This window comes from Eutrema salsugineum, unplaced genomic scaffold, assembly GCF_000478725.1.
Source record: "Eutrema salsugineum unplaced genomic scaffold, Eutsalg1_0 scaffold_15, whole genome shotgun sequence".
Taxonomy (NCBI): Eukaryota; Viridiplantae; Streptophyta; class Magnoliopsida; order Brassicales; family Brassicaceae; genus Eutrema; species Eutrema salsugineum.
In genome coordinates this window covers 1,719,133-1,747,130 of record NW_006256867.1, presented here as the reverse complement: position 1 = coordinate 1,747,130, position 27,998 = coordinate 1,719,133, and the positions used below count along the sequence as shown (strand labels likewise).

Sequence of the window (27,998 nt, the reverse complement as noted above, 5' to 3'; positions counted from 1 at the left end):
GGATCCCCTCTATATCGGTTTATAAGATCATGCACAACTAGGGCGCATGGAGGAAAGGGTTGGCCGGCTAGAAGTACCAATAAGAGAAGCTGTCCGACCTATTCAAGTCCCACCCCAACAGCAACAACAAGCGGGAGACGAGAATATGGCCGAAGTGGAGGATAACTTGCCTCACAATCAACCGAGACAAGATCCACCCGACATACGGATACACCAAAGACTCCGAGATCCTGTCAACCGAGGCCGTATCAGAGACGATGAGGGTAATAGGCTAGGTAATATGGATGTTAAACTAACAGCTCCTACTTTTGCAGGAAAGGTAGATCCTGATGCTTACCTTGAATGGGAAAGAAGAATGGAGTACATCTTTGAGTATTACGGGTATAACGATCAAAGGAAGGTGGCGTTGGCCGCGGCTCAACTCACCGATCACGCTTTATCTTGGTGGGACAGAGATGTAGCTGAGAGAAGAAGGCACCGATATGAGCAAATTTCCACCTGGGCCGCAATGAGATACAACTTGAGGAAAAGGTATGTGCCTCCATATTTCCATATGGATTTGCAAAAACGGTTTCGCAAATTGGTGCAGGGCAACAAGTCGGTAGAAGAATATTTTGAAGAGTTTGAGACACTCCGGAACAAGTTGGAACAAGAAGACACCGAGGAGAATCTCATGGCTCAGTTTCTTGATGGCCTTCAAGACCGCATAGCTAGAAAAGTAGAGAGACAGCCGTATCATGACATCTCCGAGCTCTTACATCTCGCTATTCAAGCCGAACAGCACATCAAACGTAAGACAACAGCCACAAACCGAGCAAAAGCCAGCCAAAATTGGAGTCAGCCCGCCCCTAGAGTCTTAGACAAAGGTAAAGCCGTCGAGAACAGTCCCAAATACCAAAAACCAGCAGCCGAGACTCTCAAGAGTAATCGCCAAGACACAGGTAAGAATCCAAGTACCTCTAGAACTCGAGATATCATTTGTTTTAAGTGTCAGGGTCGAGGACATATGGCGAGAGACTGTCCCAATCAGCGCACCATGATCCTAACCTCAGCCGGAGACTATGAGTCTCAAGACGAACAAGAAGATGAGGAGGACGCCGAGGGTGATACCGAGGTGGCCTATCCGGACACCGGTGAGCTGTTGGTAATTAGGCGAGCTCTGAGTGCTCTCGTGGACCCCGAGACGGTTCAGAGGGAAAATATCTTCCACACGAGGTGCACCGTGCACAACAAGGTATGTAGCTTAATAATTGATGGTGGATCATGCACTAACGTAGCTAGCAAGCTTATGGTTGACAAGCTAGGGCTCGAGACGACCCCGCACCCAAAACCATACCGCTTGAGGTGGCTTAATGATGACACTGAGTTAAGGATAACTCAGCAAGTAACCGTGCCGTTCAGTGTGGGCAAATATAGCGATCATGTGCTATGTGATGTGGTGCCCATGCAAGTTGGTCACTTGTTACTAGGGAGGCCGTGGCAATTCGATAAGGAGACAATACACAATGGCCGGACAAATCACTATTCGTTCATGCACGAAAAGAAAAAGTTCCAACTGGCGCCACTTACACCTGTGGAAGTCCATGAAATGCAGCTAAAATTTGCAAAGGATTCTAAGGTAAGTAAGACTAATCTCTTTGTTACTTCCACTACTGTCTATAAAGCTATACAGCATCATGCACCTGTGCTACTAATGGTCTTTCGAGAGAGTTTACTTTCAGGAGCAAGTGAACTAGAGCTTCCACCCGAGATCAGTGCCTTGTTAGACAGGTTTAAAGATGTATTCCCGGAGGACATTCCAGCTGGCTTGCCACCTTTAAGAGGAATAGAGCATCAGATCGATCTTATTCCTGGTGCAGCCTTACCAAACCGACCAGCTTATCGGATGAACCCCACTGAGACTAAAGAACTAGAGAAACAGATCCAAGACTTGATGTCCAAAGGATATATCCGAGAGAGTCTTAGCCCTTGTGCCGTACCAGTCCTTTTGGTGCCCAAGAAGGATGGAACATGGCGTATGTGTGTGGACTGTCGAGCTGTGAACAATATCACCATCAAATATCGCCACCCAATACCAAGGTTAGACGATATGTTAGATGAATTGTATGGTGCCACTGTGTTTTCTAAGGTAGATCTTCGAAGTGGGTACCATCAAGTGAGAATGAAGGAAGGAGACGAATGGAAGACCGCTTTCAAGACCAGACAAGGTCTATATGAATGGCTAGTCATGCCATTTGGCCTCACCAATGCCCCAAGTACTTTCATGCGACTCATGAACCATGTCTTGAGGGCATATATCAGTAAGTTCGTTGTTGTTTACTTTGATGATATACTGATTTATAGCAAGTGTTTTGCGGATCACTTAATGCACCTTGAGCAAGTATTAGAGACTCTTCGACAAGAGGGTCTTTACGCGAACCTCAAGAAGTGCACCTTTTGCACTGATCATGTTGTATTTCTAGGCTTTGTTGTGAGCTCACAGGATCTACAGGTGGATCAAGACAAGATTAAGGCGATTCAAGAATGGCCAACACCCACCACCATTGGACATGTTAGAAGCTTCCACGGTCTAGCAAGCTTCTATCGGCGATTTGTAAAAGACTTTAGCACCATAGCCGCACCCCTTACTGCGGTGATCAAGAAAGATGTGGCGTTTAAGTGGGGGAAACTCCAAGAAGAAGCTTTCCAAAAGCTTAAGGACCGTTTAACCCATGCACCTGTTCTAGTCTTACCCGATTTTGATAAAACGTTCGAAGTTGAATGTGATGCCTCAGGTCTAGGTATTGGAGCTGTTCTAACTCAAGGAGGAAGACCCGTCGCATTCTTTAGCGAGAAGTTACATGGAGCTGCACTCAACTATTCCACCTATGACAAGGAGCTCTACGCCCTAGTGAGATCCTTGGAGACATGGCAGCATTACTTGCTGGCCAAAGAATTCATTATACACACGGACCACGAGACCTTGAAGCACCTCCGAGGCCAGACCGCTCTCAAAAGGAGACATGCGAGGTGGCTAGAGTTTGTGGAGACCTTTCCGTATATCATCAAGTACAAGAAGGGCCAAGAGAATATCGTTGCTGACGCTTTATCTAGGCACTATACGCTTATAACCACTATGGAGGCCAAGATCATGGGATTTGAACACATAAAGGAGAGATATGAGGACGATCCCGACTTTAGTGCCATTTACCAAGAATGTCAAAAGGGAGTTCATGGTTTGTTTTATTTGCATGATGATTTCTTATTCTGAGAAAAACGACTGTGTATTCCGCAGGGTTCTATGAGAGAGCTTTTGATCAGGGAATCTCATGGAGGAGGCTTGATGGGGCACTTTGGGATAGACAAAACTCTAAGTGTTCTAGTGGACCATTTCTTCTGGCCTCATCTTAAACGAGACGTGGAGCGGTTCTGCTCAAAATGCATCGTCTGCCTTAAGGCAAAATCCAGGTCACATCCGTATGGACTTTATATGCCTTTACCTATACCTAATAGACCTTGGGTGGATATTTCTATGGACTTCGTGCTAGGGTTACCAAAGATCAGAAATAAAGACTCAATCTTTGTGGTGGTGGACCGGTTCTCCAAGATGGCACACTTCATCCCCTGTGCTAAAACCAATGATGCCACACAAACGGCTGACTTGTTCTTCAAGGAAGTGGTTAGGTTACATGGGTTACCTCGCACCATTGTCAGCGATAGAGACACCAAATTCCTCAGTCATTTTTGGAAGACTCTATGGAGAAAGCTTGGCACCAAGCTCCTCTTCTCCACCACATGCCACCCACAAACCGATGGGCAGACAGAAGTTGTGAACCGCACTCTCTCCACCCTCTTAAGGGCCACAGTTGGTAAAAATTTGAGAAATTGGTTAGATTGTATTCCTTACATTGAGTTCGCTTATAATAATGCTAACCACTCGGCTACTAAGCTTTCACCGTTTGAGATTGTGTATGGATTCAAGCCAGAGACGCCGTTGGACCTTAAACCTTTACCACCACCCGAATATGCTAGTCAGGATGGAGTAGACAAGGCTGAAAAAATCCGAAAACTCCACCAGAAGACCATTGAGAACTTGGAGAAGAAGACCGCGTAATACAAGCTTCAGGCCGACAAGAACCGAAAGGAGATCATTTTTGAACCAGGCCAGTGGGTTTGGGTGCACATGAGACCCGAGCGGTTCCCCAACCAAAGGAAATCCAAGCTTGCACCAAGAGGAGACGGTCCATTCAAAGTCGTGGAATGCATTGGCAACAATGCTTACCGACTTGACCTACCAGGTGAGATGCAAATTTCATCAAGTTTCAACGTTTCTGACTTGTCCCCTTTTCATGCAGATGAACCAGTTCTGAGGACAGAACATTCTCAAGGGGGAGGGAATGATGAGGACATAGGCCCGGAGCTACCTGAGATCGCCAAGATTCCCACCATGTATGAGCCGCCAAGGACAAGATCCGGTGCAAGGACTCTTAGAGAAAAGTTTGGTGAAGCTGTGGAAGGACTATTGGCACAACAAGAGCTTGAAGACCTCAACAAGAAGATGGACACACTCAGCCACACAAGTCAAGAAAGACAAGGAAGCCTCACGGATCAAGCACTCGAGGATCCAGTGGAGACTAAGGCCTGGCCCCTTTTGAAGATCACTCTCGGCCCAACCTTATTATCCATCAGTCAGCTTCCAAACGACACCACTTAGGCTCAAGACGCGGAGGAGCCTCAAACTTTCCATTTCCTGGTAAGTTTTCCATTTGAATTCAAATAACGAGTTTTCCCTTTTTTGTTTTGCAGGAATTAAACATTAGTCCTTTAAGTTATTTTTCCTTTTTGCATTTGTCTTTAAGTTTTTAGAGAGACTCTCGATTTTAATAGGTTTCCTTTTTCTGTCTTTTATTTTTGGTTTGCCCTAGAAGGTTCCAGCTGACGAACCATTCATATAAGGTTCCACATGCGGCTTTGTAGAAAACACTTTTGCTTTTGATATCAATAAAACGAGAGGTTTTTCTTATACTTGTGAGTTCTTTGAATCTTGTGCGGCTTCCCCTTGATTCCGAGAGTTCTTGACTGTCACAACTTCATCATCAGTTGTGTGTGTGTCACTTCGATCCACCGTTTGTCCTTCACAACGTCTCACCCACTAGGTTAAGCAAAGAGAGCCGTTAGGCCAGTTGTTTAATCCCCACCAACCTATTCCCCATCGATTCATCTCTTGTCTAAGTAGAGAGAGCCGTTAGGCCAGCTACAAGGATCCCCTCTATATCGGTTTATAAGATCATATCCTTGATCTTATATCAATAAGTCACTTCCTCTTGATGAACCAAAGCCTTTTTCTCCTTGAGCTCCTCACCACCTTGAATGTAAGACAGACCACGTGGAAGATAAGACACTAATGGTGACATCAAAACCACCATTGGAGGCGCTTTCTAAGACGAAGGATTCCGAGAAGTTTGATGCCCCATTCTCAATCAAGGAAGTGAAATTTCGTGATTCTCTTTGTGAATCTGGACCTGATGTGAATCTCATACCAAAGACCATTGCAGAGAATACAGGTATTTCGATTTTTCATCCCTCAAAGATTGATATTCACTATGGAGATTTTTCTGGTGCAGCTCTACTTGGTTCCAAACCAGAATTTCCTTTTCAAGGGAAAGATTGTCTTGTTTCTACTGGTTCCCATGCTATGGAGATGAGAAACAATGCACCAAAACCCTTGATACTTGGTATTTCGTGTCTAGCATATGTTGGAACACTCATCAACTACCTACATCAACATATGAGTTTCCTGAAGATCAACAAGAAAACCCCATACCCGGTGATTACTACAAGGAACTCTCATTGTCTGACAATAGGAGGCGTAGATGATCCAATATTTGACCCTGGAGGAACTACAAAGGATGTTGGATACGTTCTAGAAAGAAGAGCACCCGAAGAAAATGCTGGATTTACAGTTTGACAAACAAAGGTATTTTCCTATGCACACCTTTAACTAATGCTCATATAAGAGGTGATGCAGACTTAATCGAAGCAAGAGTGGAGTTTAAATGGCTCTCAAGACTCTTTTCCGAAGACTCTCCACAAGGAAAAAGAATTGGAGACAAGAAGCAAGAGGATCTGAACATCTTTCCTAGGATATTCGGCACCGCGGTCGCGTGTGCGCTACCAGCGGCCAAACCACCTTTCGCCGCGGTCGCGTGTGCGCTACCAGCGGCCAAACCACCTTTCACCGCGGTCGCGACACTTCCACCAGCCAATGCTCTTTTTACCAATTCTCCAACAGTTCAAGCCATGGCGACACCTCTCCAAGCAAACTGTCCTCACCTTGGATGCTTAACCATCTCCACCACTTCAGATCATAAAGAATCATCTATCCTTGTTTCTTGCAACATGGTTCAATGTCATGCAGTAAGAGAGACCTTATTCACCTCATCATACAAGCATCTAAGACGTTCTCCTGTCACAAGTGGTGTTGAAGACTCATACCTCAAAGAAGTTTCAAGACTGATTTTTGATCCTGGAGGAGGCTACCATATCGAACCTGCTAAGCAAAGCAAGGAGATGTCGAAAAAGACTTGTCTCAGGACAAGGTCTTCTTCATTGGAATAAGTCACATCCAACACCAAAAGTCGAGCTAAACGACTTAAAACAGAAGCGCTTAATGGGAGGCAACCCATTTAAGTATTGTTTTCTTTAGAATTTTTCTTTCTTTTTCTTTTGATCTTTTTCTTTTTCTTAGTTTCAGGTGTTTCTTATAAAACAAAAAACCAAAAAAAAAAAAATCAAAAAACCAGAAAAGACCAAAAAGAAGGATGGTACCTGACTGCTCGGCCCAGCAGGAACCAAAGAGAAGCAGGAAGAGGCCGCGATATAAGCCCCCGCGGTCGCAAACGTTCTGACCGCGGGAAACCTACCGTCGGCTGCGGTCGCGTAATCCTGACCGCGGCCAAGTGCTCGTTCGCCGCGGTCGTGCAACCCCTGACCGCGGCACTTGGTCGTTGAGATCAAAACCCGCCCTTTCACCTCATTTCACCTCACCAATCACCCTCCACCTCATTCATCACCTTCCACCACCTTCATCACCACCTAATCACCTTCCCAAACCTCTTCGAATGAATCCGGTTCATCTCCACCAGCATCCCGGATCCAGGTAAGTTCTCTTTGTTCTTACCAATTCGATTAGCTATGCATTTTTCTCATCCAATCTCGACTTGTTTCACACTGAGGACAGTGTGATTTAAATCTGGGGGAGGATTTCATCCCTTTCTAACCACTTTTCTTTCATGAGTCTTGCATTATCTACATTTTTTGCATTTTCCTTAAAGTTTTTCAAAACCGGTTTTCAAAACAAAATACGTTTTAAAAGGGAATGGTGAACATGAATCAATGATAGTTGACTTGCTCATTCATGATTTAGGACTAGACTAGGCGGTAGCTAAGCACATTTGAAACGAAGTACCCCAGAGGAATTTGAATGATTTTGATTTAGATGAAGGGATACATTAGCTCTGTTTTATTTGGACTTAATTTGGACTTAATTTTCTCATTGAAGCATTAGACCAGGGAAACGAATCATACATTCAGGACTCTTTTATCCTTTTACCACTCTCTGTTGATCCTGAATGGCTAGTTCATCTTTAGCTAGTTCCCCACCTTAACCAATCCTCTTTCAAACCACATGCACTCTTGTTTTCTATTGTCTTATATGCAGATAAGTGCAAAAACGTTGGAGAGAAAGAGGAACGACGCAGTTTTCAGTCACCAAGGACAGAGACCTGCGATTTGCCGGAAAAGTTTCCGGAAGGATTCAACACAAGAGGAAGCTCAGTTTGCCTTAGAAAAATCTCAAATTTTGGTATAATCTCGTCCTCTAGTCTCTCTCTCTTTAAAAGGCATTTCCTTTCCAAAAAAAAAAAAAAAAATCCGAAAATAAGAAAAGAAATGAAATAAAAGCCTTAGAGAGTCTAGAGAGGTCGAATTTTATGGAGTTTTGGAGATTGTTTTTCTGATTCCCGGAAAGAATCTAAGTCTGGGGGAACAGCTGTTTACAACAAAGGAGGAAGGATTATGCAACAACATTTGGCAAGAAGAAGTGACTGAAAAACTGTGGTCATCAACAGCTCCTTATCTCTCTTGCGGTTTTGCATATTATCTTGCATCCTCCAGATCTTCAGGTAACCCGAAACACTTTAACTCCACCACTTAAATAGCCTTTTAATGCCAAACGCCGTCTACCCTGGATGATGTCTTTAATGAGAACTCACTATTGAACTTAATGAATGTAGAGAGCTAGTTGACTGAAATCAAGATTTAAATTGTTTAAGTTTTGCATGACGGAAAAAGTGGACTAGTATCTCTTGTGCTTTGGTGAGAATTTTCTAGACTAAGCTGTGGATTGATGCACTATCTTTGGTCCTAGTTTAGAGTTCATGTCTATGAGATTTGTGCATTCCCTATTTTTGTTTTCACTTAACCAGTTTAGGCTTTTGTTTTGTTTGAGGACAAACAAAGGTTTAAGTCTGGGAGAGTTGATAACACCATATTTTGACCACTTTTATGGATCGTTTTGAAATAATTTTTCTATGTTTTTAATTGCTTTTAAGTACTTTTATCACGTTTTTCTAGTATTTGTAGTTCCAAGACTCTTTTTAGGTAACTTAGGAAAAAGCTTAACAAAATGGATAGAAAACCAGATTTCAGCTCAGAATCAAACCATCAGAAGTTCACCCCTGATTGAAGGCCTTCTCACCGTCTGATCCATCTCAAATTTGGAGACCTTAAAGATGGAAGTATCAGCTTTCCAGTGCACTTTACAGCTTGGCAATCCAACGGTTCAATCAAAAGATACGCGAAGAGCAAGATGTCCCGTAAACCAGCTGGCCAGCACTTCCACCCGCGGCCAACAAGCTATTTCCCGCGGTCAGGAGCATCCCGACCGCGGCAAACCACTCATCCACCGCGGTCACACTTGTCCCGACCGCGGCCTTCAACCTCCGAGCCCATAAAGCCCATTTCTGAAACCCACATTTGGAGAAACCTTAAGTGACGTCCAAAGAGGTCTTGAGCACTATAAATACATGTCTTAGGAGCCCTAGAAATGGTGTAACCGAATACCATCTATCATTACTTCATATTTTTATTGTTTTTGCTTTAGCTTTTAGGGAGAGAGAGATTTGTTCTCTTGAACCCTTGTTCTTTCTTTTTCAATTTTGGTTTCTATTCTACATCTTAATACTATGTCTTTGATTTCGTTTATTATGTCTGAGTAGTTTTATTGTTGGGAATAAGGGATTTTCGATGGGGATTTATATGTTCGATGAGGATTCCATGAGCTTTTGAGCTGAATCTTAGAACTTTTTCTTTTGAATTCGTTTTTACTGCATGAGGTAGCGTCATGAACTACAATCTGATCCAGATGCTTGGTGAAGCGAAAGTGTTCATCAGGTATCAGATCTAATTTAGGAGAGCAAAACAAACATAGGAGTGGAAACCTACCTATGGGTGATTTGTGAATTAGGACGAGTCTTAAACATAATGCATCTCTTCTCTTCCATGGCCAGAGTGGAAACCTACTGGTCAGGGTTGAGAGAGATAGTTGTCTATGATCACGACAGTGGCGTATTCATACGTCCGTGACTCCAGTTCGAAAAGTTTAAGCTAAGATCTTACAAAATTTCCTCTCTAGCAATGTTTTGAATCGTTCGTACCCCTGAGAAAACTTCCCTGAACCCCAACGCCTTTTCTCCATTGATTTACACCGATTTTCTTTAAGCTTTAGTTCAATATTGTCTTTCCTTTTTAGTTCATTTTCATTTAATCATTAGAATATCCGTTTTTATCATTTTTAGTCATTTTCGTTAAGTTTAGTTATTACGTCATTTAATTCTCGTATTCTCTTTTAATATTTCGTTTTTACATTTTAAAGACACCACCAAACCCCCATTAAACCGTTTAGTTCTAGACTTCCTTATTTTAACTTATTTTCAAAGGCTTTTTGCGGCAAAAGATCCTCCTTCCCCTGTGGATTCGATCCCTAAGTACTACAATTGATCAGCTGTGCACTTGCGGCTATTGATTTCAATTAGGGTAAAACTTGACACCCTCGACACCCACACTCAACACCACATCAAATATTTCATTTTTAATAACTATTATTACAAATCGTTGAACATCTAATTTATGATATATTTTTTTCTTATATTTTGATTTTATCAAACTCATTTCTCATGTTCATATTCTCATAACTTGTTATTTTTATCTTTTGGTTTATTTACTCATTTTCAACGTCTTTATCTTTGTATTTTATAAAATTCTTCTTTCTTAACTTCGTGTTATTCTTCCTCTTTTTATTATTTTTTTTTCATCTTTCTTTTCATCGTCTTCGATTTTTTTTTCTTTATTTTGTTTTCTTTCGGTTTTTCTTCATCTAATTTTACTAATTTAATTTATTTGATGTATGTATTATTCTTCTCTTACTTTGTCTTCATCTGCTTTTTCTTCTTTATATTTTTTATATATTTTGACTTTTCTTCTTCCTTCTATTTTTCTCTAACTTCTACTTTTTTTTTCTACTTATTACTCTTATTCTTCTTGATAAAAAAAAATAACTATTAAAATGAGTAAGTTAATTAAATCATTAATTTTAATGTAAGTAGTTCTCTTTTTTTTTATTGAAAAATAATTACTTGAAAGTGTATAATTTTAAAACTAGTTCACCTTAATTTCTGCATTGATATACTTTTGTTGCCAACAATTTTATGCATTATTTTTACCCAATTAAGAAATAAATAGATTAATATCTTATTCAAAGAATCAACGAATTTTATTACATTGTACATTATTTTCAAATATAATTCAATAATTAACAAACAAAAAGCCTAGAGAGAATAAAAAGAGGCTCTACCAATTCTTGAATTCCTCCAATTTTGTTCTCCAGCATTGTATATGGTAAAAATTAAAGAAAAGTCCTAAAAAACTAATCTGTAAAGTATAACAAATAAACGAAACGAAAGAATATGTAATCAATCAATTTCTGGAGCTAGACCGAAGCAGCCAACTTCACAGTCCGGTCCTTAGTTAGTGACCGGGTCCACTCGAGCTGGGACCGGAGTGTTTACTATATACAACCGGCTCACTTCGATCCACGAAATGATGACCCTCACCACCAGAGCTAGGACCCGACTCCTTGATCGCTCCAAGTGACAAACCATCGAAGAACTTAGCCATTAGCTTCTCGTCGGCCTTCGTTAAACCCAACGGACGAGCCTCCACCAAAAGAACCGAACCAACCAACATGAAAAACAGAATCGACCTCAGAACGACTTTGTTCATCATCATTTTCTTGGAGTGGTATTTGAGAAATTCAAACAAAAAACTTTTGTTTTTGTTATATTAACTAATGAATCGAGATGATGATAGAATTTGTTGTGAAGAGTTTGTGGACTTAGAGTTAGGTTATATAGTAATGTGGAGAGGCTTGAAGGAGAAGAAAAGTTTGGATTTTTGTAGTTTGACTTTTTTTTTTCATTTTTGGGGACGAATTGTAAGTTTTGACTTCATAAGTTTAGAATTCAACAGAACGCTTCTTCCTGGGAAAATACCAAGGTTGCTTCTTGTTCTTGGTCGCCGTATTATTTTAAAAATAATATAATTTGTGAAAATAAAAAAGCCATCAACAAGGAATGGAGATTAGTATTAATTTTCTTGGCTGAAGAAATAATTTAAAATTGTCTCTGTTTATGGAGCAGACTTTTAGCTGTAGATCATTAAAAATGTTTGGAATCTAAATCTAGTGTATGTTATTTTATGTTATTATAGTGTAGGATCTTGGTTGTTTTAACCGCAAATATTCATTAGTTTAATTTTTATTAATTGAGATGAAAAACACACACACATATATACATATATATATATATATATATATATACATATAAAGAAAATTAAACATCTTTGATCAATGATGTAACAACAAATCATAGAAAATTCAACACTTATAATAGTAGTTAATGTTGTTTGGATATGTCTTAAACAACTATATTTCCAACTAGTTCGATGTTTCAAAAGTTCAAGCACCAACCTGCCTATCTATTTTTCTTGTTTCTCACGTTGTTGTTTTATTTCCATTCAAAGTAGCCTGCTTTGAAAAATCATCACCGAAGTACACTTTGATCAGATTTTCGTTTTTTCAACCTTGGAGTGTGATTTTTCTGAAACCTTTTAGTGGAGACTGTTGTATGGTATGAAGAATATGAAGAGGATGAATTTCGGTGGATAATCTATTTTGACCAAATAATATGAACATATAACGTTTTTTCAAAAGTCATTTTAGTAAGATGCATTTTGCATATATTTCTAACCGAGTATACCTTGGAGAGGCTTCATTCACTTTCTCACAGAAAATTATTGCGAGTTAGAAATCTTATCGAAGGTTAATGTTTACAAATAACTTTTATCGAAGTAGCATTCAGTAAAATATCGGAGGTGCTTGGAAAGCACTATTGGTTGTAAACTTTTAATTTATAGTTAACTTTAAAAACATTTACTTAAAAATATCTGTGACTTTAAAAAAATAGAAGTCAGATGTTGTAAGTTTTTATTGAAAAATTTGCAAAATCATGAGTAAAAAAAAAGAGAAAACGGCTGTGAAAGTTATTAGGAGAAATTTTAGGATTTTTAAAATTTTAAACTCCAATAATACTTGCTTGGCTAAATTAGACTTTAATTTAATTTAAATTTCTCACCTCAAAATCAATTTGCCAAGCAGGCCATTCATTTTTACTCTTCGAAAAGGCTTCACAAAGTAGCCTCAGTGCCTCACCTTTGGGAGACTGATCAAGCTCTGCCCCCAAAATGGGTAAACCTTTCACCCACTGTTCAGATTTGCTCTCCCTCTCCTTTGGCATTAATATGCTCGCAGACACTGCTTGAAGTTTCGTTCCTGGATATTGCTGGAATGGATTGGTGTTTTAAATACCCACGAAAACATCTCATTTCTCAAATATCATTGCATCTTAGGCCCAGTGCCGTGTCTAGACTTATTGAGGCCTAAAGCAAACTTTATATCTTTGTATGTTTGTTTTGGTTTAAACTTTTTTTTAATAATCTTATGTATCATTATAAGCTGAATTCTATTTTAAAGCAAGAATTTAGTCATTTATTTCATTTTATGTATGTATTAGTATAATGATAAAGTATATAGATGTAAATGTATTATATTTTGTTTAAAATCCTAAAATTTAATTATATAATCTACTTATAATGGTTAAAACCACATATAAAAGTTAATTTAACCTACTAATTAAACTACTTGTTACAAAGATATAACCCTCACTTTTTAAAGTTTTGTTAGTGGCCTAAGGCAAATGCCTTTTTTGAATAAGGGGAGGCACGATTCGTAGCAGACAATTTGGCTATCAAGAAAGCGTTCCTAGATGCGTGTTCTTCAAGGTTTTGGATACTTTAAGTGTCCCCCCCAGTCTCCAAAATTAACTCTCATCTCGTTGCAGCATAGCTCGATGACGACATTATCTTGTTTCATCGTGGGTACGACGCACTTGACGAAGTTATGTGTCTCGTTATATATACATATCCAACTTTAGTTAATTTAGCTAAGACCTAAGATTTTACTCTCTTTTTTTTTTCACACATGTAAAAGTCCATATAGTACAGTTATGTTATGTGTTCTTTTTTTTTTTGTTTTTAATGTGTTACGTTGTTATAAGACATATATCTAACTGTTTTTTATCAACCATACAAATTAAATTATTAGTATAATCGTAGATTAATTTCTCATATATTTTGTATTTAAATACTTTTGTTTGGTACATTGTATTTAAATTCTTATTAAGTCTTTTTCATATATGTTTTTGTAAATAAAAGACTCTATTAAGAAAGAAAAAATACGTACTAAACACATGTTACAATCTCAATAAAGTTTTGACACATATCAGAAAAAGATAATTATAGTTATGTCATGTGTCACACACTATTAAAAGACCTTAGTAAATAAGATAAGATTTGTAACTGACCCATTGAACATAACCATATATATCTCGAATCTCCTTACCAACATTTTATTGGGTTAGAAATAACTATAAATAGATTTTCTTACCATAATCTCATATAATGTCTCCATGAAGCAAAATCTATCGTTAAACAGTCATCAAATTCTATATACTAATATTAGATTTTTAAACATACATGTCACAAAACTCAAGTCTAAAATTGAATACCTCTAAAGGAAACAAAAATTTATATTGACCATATAAACATATTAGAGAAATGAAAATCTCCATTTCTTGAATATGCAAATGAGTCATGTCTTTCATCTCATAGTATAAATATGTGTATAACTCTAATCAAAAGAATCATCTTTCCTCAAACTCTAACAAATTATTCGTAACAATGGGAAGTTTCGAAGGTCAAGAAACAAATGTCTTGATGGTAACACTACCAATGCAAGGCCACATCAATCCAATGCTCAAATTCGCAAAACATCTCTCACAAACAAACCTCCACTTCACTTTGGCCACAACTCAGCAAGCTCGTGACCTCCTCTCCGTCGCCACCACCACCGACAAACCCCGTAGCCCGGTGGACCTCACTTTCTTCTCCGACGGTCTGCCTACAGATGAGCCAAGAACTGAAGCGACTCTCCTAGACTCATTGAGAAATGTCGGAGGCAAGAACTTGTCTAAAATCATCGAAGAAAAGAGATTCTCTTGCATTATCTCTTCCCCTTTTACTCCATGGGTTCCAGCTGTTGCTGCTGCCCATAACATCCCTTGTGCAATCCTATGGATCCAATCTTGTGGAGCATACTCAGTTTATTACCGTTACTACAAGAAGACCAACACTTTCCCCGATCTCGAAGATCTGAATCAAACGATTGAATTGCCAGCTTTACCGTTGTTGGAAGTCAGTGATCTCCCTTCGTTTATCTTACCTTCTGCGGGAAGTCACTTCAATAACCTAATGTCGGATTTCGTCAATTGCTTGAAAGATGTGAAATGGGTTTTGGTAAATTCGTTCTACGAACTCGAATCAAAGATAATCGATTCGATGTCTGATTTAAAACCCATAATCCCGATTGGTCCTCTGGTTTCTCCGTTTCTTTTGGGAGCTGATGAAGACGAAACCCTAGATGGTAAAAATCTTGATATGTGGAAATCAGATGAGTATTGCATGGAGTGGCTTGACAAGCAAGCTAGGTCTTCAGTTGTTTACATATCTTTCGGAAGTTTGCTCAAATCGTCGGAGACTCAAGTCGTTAGCATAGCAACGGCTTTGAAAAGCAGAGGAGTTTCATTTCTCTGGGTGATTAGGCCTAAGGAGAAAGGCCAAAACTTCGGCGTTTTGCAGAAGATGGTGAGAGAAGGACAAGGCGTTGTGATTGAGTGGGGTCCACAGGAGAGAATATTGAGCCACGTGGCGATATCTTGCTTCGTCACGCACTGTGGATGGAACTCGACGATCGAGACGGTGGTGACTGGTGTTCCGGTGGTGGCGTATCCGAGCTGGACTGATCAGCCGATTGATGCGAGGCTGCTCGTTGATGTGTTCGGAATCGGAGTGAGGATGAGGAACGATGCTGTTGACGGCGAGCTCAAGGTTGAAGAGGTGGTGAGATGCATTGACGCCGTGACGGAAGGATCCGCCGCCGCCGATATGAGGAGGAGAGCGGCGGAGCTGAAGCATGCGGCGAGGTCGGCGTTGGCGCTTGGTGGATCATCGGCTCGGAATCTGGACTCGTTCATCAGTGACATCACAATCAGTTGACTACGTGAATGATTCCTAAGTTTGCATCTTGTTTCTAGAATTTATCAAGTTTGAAAACATAGAACATTCTTTTTTCATTTTTGTTTTTGTTTTGTTTTGTTTAGAACCATGAATGTCTCTGATTATAATCGAGTCCATATATGCATCATTAGTTTATGATAAAGAATCTCAAAGCATATATATATGTGCATGGTAAAATATCAGCTATCAGTAATGCAGACCTTTCCTCTAAAGAGTTTTAGGAAAATTCATCAATTTTGATTTAAACATTTTATAAATTTTGTAATCAGCATTCTTGAAACAATGGTAATTATTTTGGGGTGTTAGTTTCTGATTAGCTTCCAAAAGTTTATAATTTATATAATTTAAAATAAATATTAAAAATATATCTTTTTTCTAAACTGTAATTTATTATTTTATTACTTATGAAAACTATTACATCGACAATTCTACAACGTACAAGTAATCTTTTATAAGCTTGTTTTCATTAATATGTAAATTAATAATGAGATGAGATTAAAACAAGATCTCCCAATGTAAAAACATTTATGAATCCATTAACCAATAAGACAAATATATATTATCTATATACTTATTTGTGTAATGATTTGTTTACGTGTCGCGTTCAGAGTGAGTTTCAGATTCTTTCGCTTACGTGTCAGATCTATAATGAGTTTCGACTGCAAAAAAACCATTTAGCCCTATTTTCCAATTATGTGTCATTTTTTTATTCGTTCTTATCTGATGACGTGTAAAAAAAACTTTAAAAAAACCTGTCTAAATTATTATAGTTAAATGCTTAACTTTGCTGTCAAATCAAACCGCTTTTAAAATTATATAAAACCAAAATTTTATTTAAAAAAAGAAAAACAAAATCTCTTAATATTTACCATTTTTTATGTTTCCGAAATTTAGAAAAAATCTAACAAAAATGTTAAAAGAAACAAAAAATGAAATCTATTTAAAAAATAATGGAATGTCGTTTCAAAAAAAAAATTTAATAAAAAATCTAACAAAAGAGTTTTTTTAAAAAAATTATATATAGATATATATATATATCTAATTAATGGACTGTTGTTTTAAAAAATCATGATTATAAACCACTTACATAGTTTAAAAAATAAGATAATTATATGGGTAAAATTTCTCTTATTTGTATTTTTTTTAACAACTATAACTAATTTTAGAACCATGATTATAAATCACCTCCATCGTTACTATTTTGTAGGAAAACAGGTTCTACAAATGGCATAAAACACTACAAGAAAACAGGGGCACTTCCGAAGGAATTTCCCACGGCAATATTCCGTCGGAAATTTCCGACGAATTTATGAGGTTTTGACGAAAATGATATGCGTCGGAAATCCGTCAAAAATTTCCGACGGAATAACATTCGTTGGTAATTCGTCGGAAATTTTCAAGCCTTTTCGAGGATAAATTCCGCCAGCCAAAATTTCGATGGAAATGTGACGAATTCTAGACGGATATTCATCTCCGTCATGTTCCGTAAGAGTTCTGTCAGAAATTCCGAGGATTCTCTGACGATGATTTCTGATGGAAATCTGACGGATTTGTGACAATTATGTTTTACATTTATCCTACATCGGCTGGCAAAAAAGAGAAAGATAACTAAAGTAATCTATAAATATTCACACTTGCTCAAAAAATGATAGATAAACACAACCCTCTTGTGAAAGTATTTAGAACTGTCCGAGATCGATTCAGCGAGACTCCAAATAATCAGAATCTGAAACTAAAATTGATTTATGAGAGAGATACAGATGGGAGGACACATAATCTGCCAACTGCCAACGAAGTTGCTGCTTTGATATCATGAGATTTTGTTTTGGGAGCGAACTCACGAGATATAATTCTAGAATGTACAAGTGGGAATCAACAACACATTAGTGAATTACATCCATCTTATTTACCTCTGCAGTATCCTCTACTTTTTCCGTATGGTGAAGATGGTTTTCAGTTAGAAATTAACATAGGTTTCGTGCATATGGCTGGAAGGAAAAGGAAAAAAATAACAATGTATGAGATCTTTGCTTTCCATCTTCAAGAGAGATTTGGTGAAGCACCTACCATAATGGTGTTGGGAAAATTATATCAACAATTTCTGGTCGATGTTTTCATGATGATAGAGACAAACAGATTGAGATATTTTTATTTAAATCAGAAAACAGTCAATGTGATAATTATGAACGACTTGTAAAGTCTGCAGAAAAAGGAATTTGTGACATTTCTGACCAAGGCAGCCGGGTCTATATGCCTGCTTCATATACATGAGGATAGAGGTACATGAATCAACATTAACTTGATGCAATGGCGACATACAAGCACTATGGATTCCCAGATATTTTTATCACAATAACGTGCAACCTTAAGTGGTATGAAATTACTAGACATCTTAAAAAGCATAATTTGAGTACCGAAGACAGACCTGATTTGTTGTAGGATTTTCAAAATGAAATTGGAAAAACTCATGCACAGATTAACTAAGAATAATACATTTGGTAAATGTAACGCAGGTAAGATGATCAATTAAATATCTTTTATTTATATTATCAAAATAAAAACATTTTTGATATTGTCTGGTCTCCTTTTCAGCTATATATACATTGAGTTTAAAAAAAAAGGTTTACCGCACGCACATATAGTCATTTTCCTACATCCAAACTCAAAGATACGAACGCCATAGGATATAGATGAGAGTATCAGTGCTGAAATACAAGACAAGAAGTTAAAACCTCTTTTGCATGAAGTTGTAGGTGACATTATGATTAATGGACCATGTGGAGGCGCAAATAAAAATATGTTTGCATGGTAAACAGTAAATGTTCTAAGTTTTTCCCAAAAGAAATTGTGAACAAACTACCATTGATGCAGGTGGATATCTTCTCTATAAGAGAAGAAGGGATTTACGAACTATTCATAAGAAAGGGATTGGTTGTGATAATACATATGTTATACCATATAATAAAGAGTTAATGCTGCGTTACCGTGCTCATATCAACATCGAGTGGTGCAATCAGACCCGTTCAATCAAGTATTTGTTTTAATATATAAACAAGGGAGCTGATTATGTGCGATCTGGTGTTGCCGGAAAAGATAAATAAAAGGAGATAAAATAATTACACTTGCAGGTTAGACAAAATTACCTTCAAATTTAAGACTGTATATAATTTGGAAAGTGTTTATCTGTTTAAAACCAATAAACAAGTGCTTTTGTTATAGGTATATTGCACCCTGTGAATCTTTCTGGCAGATAGAGGCCTACCCAATACAATATCAAAGTACAGCGTTTGAGAAGCTAACATTCCATCTGCCTAATCAGCAGATGCTAATGTATAAACCAAACAAACCCATTGAGGAGGTTCTGGAGAAACCATCTGCCGGTATGTCTAAGTTTCTAGCGTGGTTTGAATGTTATAAAATATACAAGGAGGCAGCAGACGTGACATACCTCAATCTCCCATCAAAATTTGTTAGGCATAAAAAAAAGATCCTCAGAGCATCTCCATTGGGGTCTCTTACCCAAATTATGGCCCAGAAACTTAGGTATTTCCCATTTTTTTTGATGGATCGCTTCTTATATAAGAAACGAAGAGACTGTCTCTTACGCCAAGTGGGGGGCTGTGATTGGCTGGAATTTTTTTTTTAATGTTTTAATTTTTTTTTCGCTCTCAAAAAAAAAAATATGAAACTATTCCTAAGAGACACATGGTTGGATAACACTAATGAAGATGCTCTCAGAACCAAGGACAAGAAAAGAAAAAAATGTTATAGGAAAGCTTTTGTTCGTATCTCAAACACTAGGTCAAATATATTACTTACGACTACTGCTTAATGAAGTTTAAGGTGCAACATGTTTTGAGGATATAAGAACTTACAAAGGTCTAGTCTATGAGACATTTAAAGATGCTTGCTATGCACACAGATTATTAGACGATGACAAAGAATATATTGAAGCAATAAAGGAGGCCAGTTTTTGGTATTCTGCAAGATATACACGTAAATTGTTTGTTATCATGATGCTCTCAAATAGCGTAGGTTCGGTACTTGGAGTTTGGAACGCTTCATGGGAAATATTCTCCAAAGATATATTGTACGAACAAAAGAAAATACGGAAGAAAGAAGGTATATATTTACCTATATAAACTTCTCTTAACATGTTCACAATTAAATATCTCAGAAATATATTGTTTTATTTATGACTCTAACTTCTGTATTTGGAACTGATACAATCAAATATACATTTTTTTTTGTAGATTTGGTGCTAACAGAGGAACAGATAAATAATTTCACTTTTTCCGAGATTGAAAAGTTAATGAGTTGTCATGGAAATACTCTTACCAATTTTGACAATATGCCAAAGGCAGACAATATCAAAATTGATAAATTCAACAATCAATTGCTCAGCGACGAAAATACTCAAAGACCATATTAAATACATGACAACGATCACAGAAGAGCAGTTGGGTGTTTATAATGAAATTCTAAGAGTTGTTCAAAGCAATAGAGACAGCGTTTTCTTTGTCTATGGCTTTGGAGGCACATGCAAGATATTTCTTTGGAGTATTCTAGGCGCTGCTTTGAGATCTGAAGGTAAAGTTGTCCTAAATGTAGCATCAAGCAACATGCTCGATGAAATTTGGTACACATTTAGCAGACTTGATCAAGGAAACAAAGCTAATAAATATCAATAACAGCACAACATGCTCGATGAAATTTGGTACACATTTAGCAGACTTGATCAAGGAAACAAAGCTAATAGTTTGGGATGAAGCTCCAATGATAAATAAACTCTGTTTCGAGACACTCGACATAAGCATGCATGACATAATGAAATCTGAAGAACCTATTGGAGGCAAAGTCATTGTTTTTGGGGAAGATTTTCGGCAGGTACTCCCAGTAGAAATATAACAGTAATAGCTGCATTGAATGCATCAAAGCTTTGTAAAAAATGTAAGGTTCTACGGCTGACTAAAAACATGTGACTACACACCGGTTTAAGTGAGAGTGATGCAAATGATATAAGCTCTTTTTCAAAATGGATTCTGGAAATCGGAGAAGGAAAAATAAATGAGCGTAATGATGGAGAAACTGAGATAAAGATTCTAGAAGACTTATTAATTAAGGATTGTGATGATCCAGTAAAAAACTATAGTAAGGGAAATATATGGAGAATCCTTTGCTTATAGAGATGACTCTACGTTTTTTAAGGAACGAGCTATTTTGGTCCCAACAAATCTGGATGTCGAGAGAATTAACGAGTATATGCTTTCACAATTAACAGGTATTATTTTGTTGACAATACAATATATGTTAACACGTCTTCCTACTTAGATTTTGAATATCTCAGAACTCTCTAATTGTCTAATTCTATAGGTGAGGAAAGAGTTTATTTGAGCGCTGATAGTATTAACCCATCAGAAAGAGTGTTAATTTCAGAAGATGATATAGATACTTTGGACAAAGATTTTCCAAAAGATATTGTCTACACACAAGAATTCTTGATCAGCATCAAAATTTCAAGCTTGCCTAATCATAGACTGGTTCTGAAGATCGAAGCATCCAAAAAGAGGATTGTGCAATGGTACACGGCTTATTGTCACTCAATTAGCAAATCACGTTATCGAAGCAAGAGTGATTACAGGAAAATCTAACAGTGATGTAGACGAGAAGGTTTTAATACCAAAAATATTTGTTACTCCAGTCGATGCAAGATTCTCTTTCAAGATGCGAAGAAGACAATTTCCAGTATCGCTTGCTTTTATAATGACGATAAACTAAAGTCAAGGTCAGACTTTGGAGAAGGTCGGATTGTATTTGTTAAAACCAGTTTTCTCTCATGGTCAACTTTACATTGCCCTTTCAAGAGTCACAACAAGAAAATACTTAAAGATATTGATCACTGATAACAAAAGAGCACTGCACAAAACCACAAAGAATATTATCTACAAAGAGATTTTTGCCAACATATAGACCATATTTTTTTAAATAAGGCAAATATTATTTAGAGTAAGATATCAAACTGAATTGAAAAATTATTTCATTACTATTTACAAAGTTATTTAAAATAATTAATGATTAAATTTAAAGTTAATTTCAATTTTATATTCATATAAGAATCAATTATTCACAATATACAAACTATAAAGTACTCTGTTTTAGTTCAATATTTTGTTAATGTGCTTAACTTCATTATTATCTAGGAGTGTTATACTATATATTATCTTTCATTTGATAAAAAACAGAGTACAAAAAATTATAAAAACAACCATGCACAACAATAGAGATACAATAAACAAAGAAAAAAAACATCCAAAATTTTAAAAAGACACATAATACTCCCTATCATTATCCTATAAAAAAAATACCTAAAACACCAAACATAATACATAACAAAAGATTTTAAACTCAAAAAAATAAACTCTGAATAACACAAACAAATCATGTCTAAAATACGTAAAACAATGACCCAAAGATTTTGAAACAATTTAGACAAAATTATTTTGATATTAACATGCATTTTTCTACTCTTTTTTACTGTGTTATTACAATCGTCTACAAACAATAAAATGCATACTCAATTAAAAATAAACCAAACTACTATTACATTTTAAAAAAAAAATTCAGTCAGGCACGGACAAGTTAATTAGTTAAGAAAGTGTTTTTTACAAAGTATATTTACAACAAAAATAATTAGGAATATCTTATTAAAAAGAAAAAAGCAAAAATATTATAAATTATTCTAAATAGATTAATAAGGTATTCCTAATTATTATAAGAATTTTGGCGTGTATAAACCGATTACTCTGTTAGTTCCAAAAACTATATGGAACGGATTTGAAATGTAAGTGGGACAGATAAAACGAGACGGATCCGAATAAATTGAGATCTGTTCTATTTTTTTCTTTTTTGTCAACCTGCTTTTTTTATATATCTAACCATAACCATTAAACAATTAAGAATACATATTTTATTTATTTACAAAAGCATAGAAACACATGATTAAATTTGAATTTCTTGACCAACGTTTATTGGGTTAGCACTTAGCACAGTTGATAGATATTCATTAAAAAAATTATAATGATCCAAGTGTCACACTATACAAAAAAATCATAAATGATTGGTAATGACTGTTGACTTTAACCATACTAGAATTGGTATGGAAATCGTGTTAGTTTGTCAACAATTAAACAAAATTTGAATTGAGTTAAGGACAAGGCGCGCGGTGCTGCTAATAAACGTGGTAACTTTTGAATCTATTCAACAGCATTTTATTGGGTTACCAATTTTTACTATATATAGATTTTTCTTACCAAAATCTCACTTAATAACTTCATTTTAAGCAAAAATCTATCGTTAAGCAACCATTATTATTTATACCACCACAATTACACAATCTCATACACAACTCAAATCTAATAAGTAACACCTCTAAACAAAGCAGAAATGAGAAATAGTGAGGGTCAAGAAACACATGTTCTATTGGTAGCACTACCATTTCAAGGTCATCTTAATCCAATGCTCAAATTCGCCAAACATCTCTCACGACCGAACCTCCGCTTCACTCTCGCCACCACCGAGAAAACCCGTGACCTTCTCTTCACCGCTGCCACCACCGCAGACGAAGAACATCACCGTAGCCTAGTGGACCTTGCTTTCTTCTCCGACGGTCTGCCTAAAGACCACACAAGAGCCGCAGATTCTCTCATACCATCGTTGAGAAAAGTCGGAGCCAAGAACTTGTCGAAAATTGTCGAATCAAAGAGATTCTCTTGCATCGTCACTGTGCCTTTTGCTCCATGGGTTCCAGGTGTTGCAGCTGCATATAACATCCCTTGTGCAATCCTCTGGATCGAAGCTTGTGGAGCTTTCTCGGTTTATTACCGTTACTACATGAAGACGAATGCTTTCCCTGAGAATCTCGAAGATTTGAATCAAACGGTTGAATTGCCAGGTTTACCATTGTTGGAAGTTGGAGATCTCCCTTCGTTTCTCTTGCCTTCTTCAGGAAGTCATTTCAATAGCCTAATGGTGGAGTTCGTCGATTGCTTGAAAGATGTGAAATGGGTTTTGGTTAATTCGTTCTACGAGCTCGAATCAGAGATAATCGAATCGATGTCTGATTTAAAACCCATGATCCCAATTGGTCCTTTGGTTTCTCCATTTCTGTTGGGAGCTGATGAAGAAGACAAAACCCTAGGTGGTAAAAATCTTGATATGTGGAAATCGGATGAGTATTGCATGGAGTGGCTTGACAAGCAAGGTAGGTCTTCTGTTGTTTACATATCTTTCGGAAGTTTGCTCAAATCGTCGGAGAATCAAGTCGAGAGCATAGCAACGGCTCTGAGAAACAGAGGAGTTTCGTTTCTCTGGGTGATTAGGCCAAAGGAGAAAGGCGAAAACGTCGGCGTTTTGCAGGAGATGGTCAAAGAAGGTCAAGGTATTGTGATTGACTGGGGTCCACAAGAGAGGATACTGAGCCACGTGGCGATCTCTTGCTTCGTCACGCATTGTGGATGGAACTCGACGATCGAGACGGTGGTGACTGGTGTTCCGGTGGTGGCGTACCCGAGCTGGATTGATCAGCCGCTTGACGCGAGATTGCTTGTGGATGTGTTCGGAATCGGAGTGAGGATGAGGAACAACGCCGTCGACGGAGAGCTTAAGGTTGAAGAGGTGGAGAGATGTATTGAGGCCGTCACGGAAGGATCCGCCGCCGCGGATATGAGGAGGAGACCGACGGAGCTGAAGCACGCGGCGAGATCGGCGTTGGCGCCTGGTGGATCATCGGCTCGGAATCTGGACTCGTTCATCGCCGACATCACAATCAGCTGACTCGTTACTTAATAATTATCTTTAAACCAGCAGTAACCGGGTTTCAATTCAAAAAATAAACCAGTCACTTATCAAATCAGAACTTTTCTTGAAATTAGGTTTTTATCGGTTAATTAAATTGAATTGTTTTTCGATTCGGAAATTGGCATCTGTCTTATAAAATAATTAACTTTAAACCGAAGATAACCGGGTTTTAATTTTATATTACAGTCACTTGACTCGTTTACTTTGCATCTTTTTTAAAATGATTATATTTAAACCGAAGATAACCGGGTTTTAATTTTATATTACAGTCACTTGACTCGTTTATTTTGCATCTTTTTTAAAATGATTATATTTAAACCGGCAATAACCGGTTTTTATATCAGAAGCTTTAAACCAGACGCTTTTCAAATCAGAATGTTTCATCTTGCTTCGGAGATCTTCAATTGGGAGAAAACTCGACTCTCCGATGAATCTGTACCTCCATAGCTGCTCTTCCCTTCGTTCTTCTGTACAATCGAGTTTGAGCTAAACGAATCACTCACCATCAACCTCGGAATCGCCAACGAGCTTTCGCCTCTGCCGCCGGAGATCGTTGCGGCGCTATCCTCGTGAGGCTCTCTGCGAATCGGCATCATCTGAAGCTGAAGAACATACTCCAGATCCCAGATCACATCCCCCATGCTCGGCCTCTCGTCGCCGTACTCTTTCAAACACTTCTCCGCGATTTCCATGTATTTCCTCAACGAACTCGGCTCGATCTGACCTATCAATTTCGGATCTAAGATCTCATCGATTATCCCTTTGGATTTGCAGAACATCGCCCACTCCGCTAGATTCACTTCCTCGTGAGGAAGAGAAGGATCGAGAGCCGATCTCGCGCACAGGACCTCGAGGAGAACGACTCCGAAAGCGTAAACATCTGATTTCTCCGTCAAGATGTGTGTCTGCAGATACTCAGGATCGAGGTAACCGAATGTTCCTTTGATGTTTGTGCTGATATTGATCGGATCTTGATTACGAACCGCGAGTTTTGAGAGCCCGAAATCCGCGACTTTGGCTACGGTGTTCTCGTCTAGTAGTATGTTTGTGGATTTGACATCTCTGTGAATGATTGCTCCTTCTGAGCCACTGTGGAGATAATGCAAACCTCTGGCTGCTCCGATGCAGATCTCTAGTCTCTGTTTCCATGTCAGTGAAGGCAAATCCGAGCCGTATAGATGCTCTTTAAGCGTACCTTTCTCCATAAACTCGTAGACAAGGATCATCTCCGAGTTCTCTTCGCAGTAACCCGTTAGAGAAACGAGGTGCCTGTGCCGGATTCTCGACAGGACTTGAATCTCTGTTTGAAACTCCAATATTCCTTGTCCTGAACCACTCTTGCCTCTCTTGATAGCCGCTTTGCTTCCATCTTGAAGAATGGCTTTGTAAACGTCTCCAAAACCGCCTCTCCCGATCAACCGCTGCTCGTCGAAATTGTTTGTAGCTCTCATAATGTCTATGAAGGGAATGGTCAAGCCTAAGTTTAGGTTGCGTAATGGCGAATTGTAGACCGGATCAAATGTTCTATTGCTGCGTAATGGAGAATTGTTGACCGGATCAGAAGGTCTATTGTCGGAACTCCCAGCACCTCTGTACAATGGCAAAGGAGACCATTCAGTGACCTCAGCATCTGACTTCTTCTCCTTCTTCAGTCTCCTCCGCTTCAAGAAGACTGTGAACAACAAACTCAACACCAGAACCGATGCAGCAACAACACAGCCAGCGATGATGTAAACCCGGAAACTACTTTTATCTGAAGAATCTGACTTTTTCAAAAACTCCATCACCTCCAGACCATTCAGAAAACCAGCATCCTTAGTGGAATCCTTAGTACCTATTGTAACATTCAAGAGTCCAAAACCATCAGAGACATTCACATCTTTGAAAAACGGAGTCACCAACCTAATACGCTCTGAAGGCTTTACATCTAGTCGTGATTGTCCGTTTACATAGAGATAGAAATCGGAGTCGGGATTTTGTGATTCACTCTTGATATCACAGAAGTGAACCCTGATGTAAGTGTCTAGAGTTGCTATTGACCTTAAATGACCAAGTAACGTTCATCAACATCCCATCTGCCATCCCCTCATTCGAGCTATGGTTCATCGTTTTCGCTGTCTGATAGACAAAATCAGGAGCAGTGAATGGCGTCGCTGTCCCTGACTCGTAGTTAGGCTTTTGTGTTGAATTAATGTTCCTCGCAGAATCTTTTTCGTAGAGGAAGTCCTCGTCAACTGACCAAGTTCTTCCCAAGGTGTCGTTTTCTGGTGTGATCTTCTTGCCTCCTACGTTTAATCTGTAAACCGTATGCAGATTCTTGTCGGAGTCTGACGGAATTTCTAGGTCATTAGGAGCAGAGAACACTTCGATGGCGTTGACAAAAGCCATGGATGAATGATCGGGCACAAATCGAATTTCGAATTCTGGCGAGTCAATCATCAGGAGAAACTCCTCAACTCGTGGGGTCTCATTGAAATTCTGAAGCGAGAAACTTTTCAAGTGAGAAGTAGCTGAGACTGTGAAACGAGCAGTTAAAAGCTCTGTCCGAGAAGAGACAGCAGAGAAATGGAGACGCACGAAGTGCAGACCAATGGAATCGAGTTGGAACTTGTAAGAAGAAGGGCGTCTGAATATCCTAACCGTTTCATAGATTCCTGATCCTGATTGATTGATGGCTTCAGTTCCTTTACTGTTGAAAGAAACGGAGTTGCCACCGGAGATCATATCTCCGACGAAGGTCCGACCACCATAAGTGACAATAGAATCCGACCCACAGTTGACGTAAAACTTCTCGGGACGATGAGAATATATAGAAGTAGCAGAAAGAGTGCAACGAGGAAGAAGAATAATGACCACAGTCGTCATAAAGAGAGAAAATGAGTTTCGAAAACAGAGTTTCTCCATAGCTTTGTTGGAAAATCTAGAGAGAGAGAGAGAAAGAAAGAGAGTCAATAGTGAAACTATGAAAGTCAAGTTTTGAGGTCAATGGATGAAGAAATATGTGGTCGATGTTCAGAGGATTGAGGAAGAAGATGAGATTGAAGGAAAAAAAGTAAATTATTGGTGGGACAATAAGGAAGAAGACCGGAGTTGACTTTTCAAGTCTTCGTTTTTGTCCATGACTGACTCGGTCAGTCAACTGTTATCTATTTATTTGTTTGGTTTCGTTTGGCATGATACGTTTTTTCTTTATTCGAATTTTTTTTATATGATTTTGCACTGACTTTGTGATGTGATCAAAATTATCACAGTTTTTTGGATGTGATTTTGCACTGACTTTGTGATGTGATCAAAATGATACGTTTTTTCTTTAATCTGATAAAAAATATCGAATTATATTTTTTGGATGTGATCAA

General features: G+C 38.1%; 3 protein-coding genes and 1 pseudogene across 3 annotated transcripts; 2 read left to right on the top strand and 2 right to left on the bottom strand.

Annotated features, from left to right (window-relative positions):
- Positions 1-10,929: 10,929 nt before the first annotated feature.
- Positions 10,930-11,410, bottom strand: LOC18021980. Its single transcript, XM_006404745.2, has one exon. It carries the CDS (start codon positions 11,323-11,325, stop codon positions 11,065-11,067), a length of 261 nt encoding a protein of 86 aa, XP_006404808.1. The 5' UTR covers positions 11,326-11,410; the 3' UTR covers positions 10,930-11,064.
- A 2,968-nt stretch (positions 11,411-14,378) lies between these two features.
- Positions 14,379-15,903, top strand: LOC18021979 (UDP-glycosyltransferase 84B2). Its single transcript, XM_006404744.2, has one exon. It carries the CDS (start codon positions 14,392-14,394, stop codon positions 15,763-15,765), a length of 1,374 nt encoding a protein of 457 aa, XP_006404807.1. The 5' UTR covers positions 14,379-14,391; the 3' UTR covers positions 15,766-15,903.
- A 7,268-nt stretch (positions 15,904-23,171) lies between these two features.
- Positions 23,172-24,676, top strand: LOC18021978 (UDP-glycosyltransferase 84B2). Its single transcript, XM_006404743.2, has one exon. It carries the CDS (start codon positions 23,230-23,232, stop codon positions 24,616-24,618), a length of 1,389 nt encoding a protein of 462 aa, XP_006404806.1. The 5' UTR covers positions 23,172-23,229; the 3' UTR covers positions 24,619-24,676.
- A 195-nt stretch (positions 24,677-24,871) lies between these two features.
- Positions 24,872-27,887, bottom strand: LOC18021977 (annotated as a pseudogene).
- Between the last annotated feature and the right edge of the window lie 111 nt (positions 27,888-27,998).

Excerpts from the sequence above, each read along its gene's own strand:
- LOC18021979 (XM_006404744.2), top strand. The coding sequence starts at position 14,392 with ATGGGAAGTTTCGAAGGTCAAGAAACAAATGTCTTGATGGTAACACTA.
- LOC18021980 (XM_006404745.2), bottom strand. The coding sequence starts at position 11,325 with ATGATGATGAACAAAGTCGTTCTGAGGTCGATTCTGTTTTTCATGTTG.
- LOC18021978 (XM_006404743.2), top strand. The coding sequence starts at position 23,230 with ATGAGAAATAGTGAGGGTCAAGAAACACATGTTCTATTGGTAGCACTA.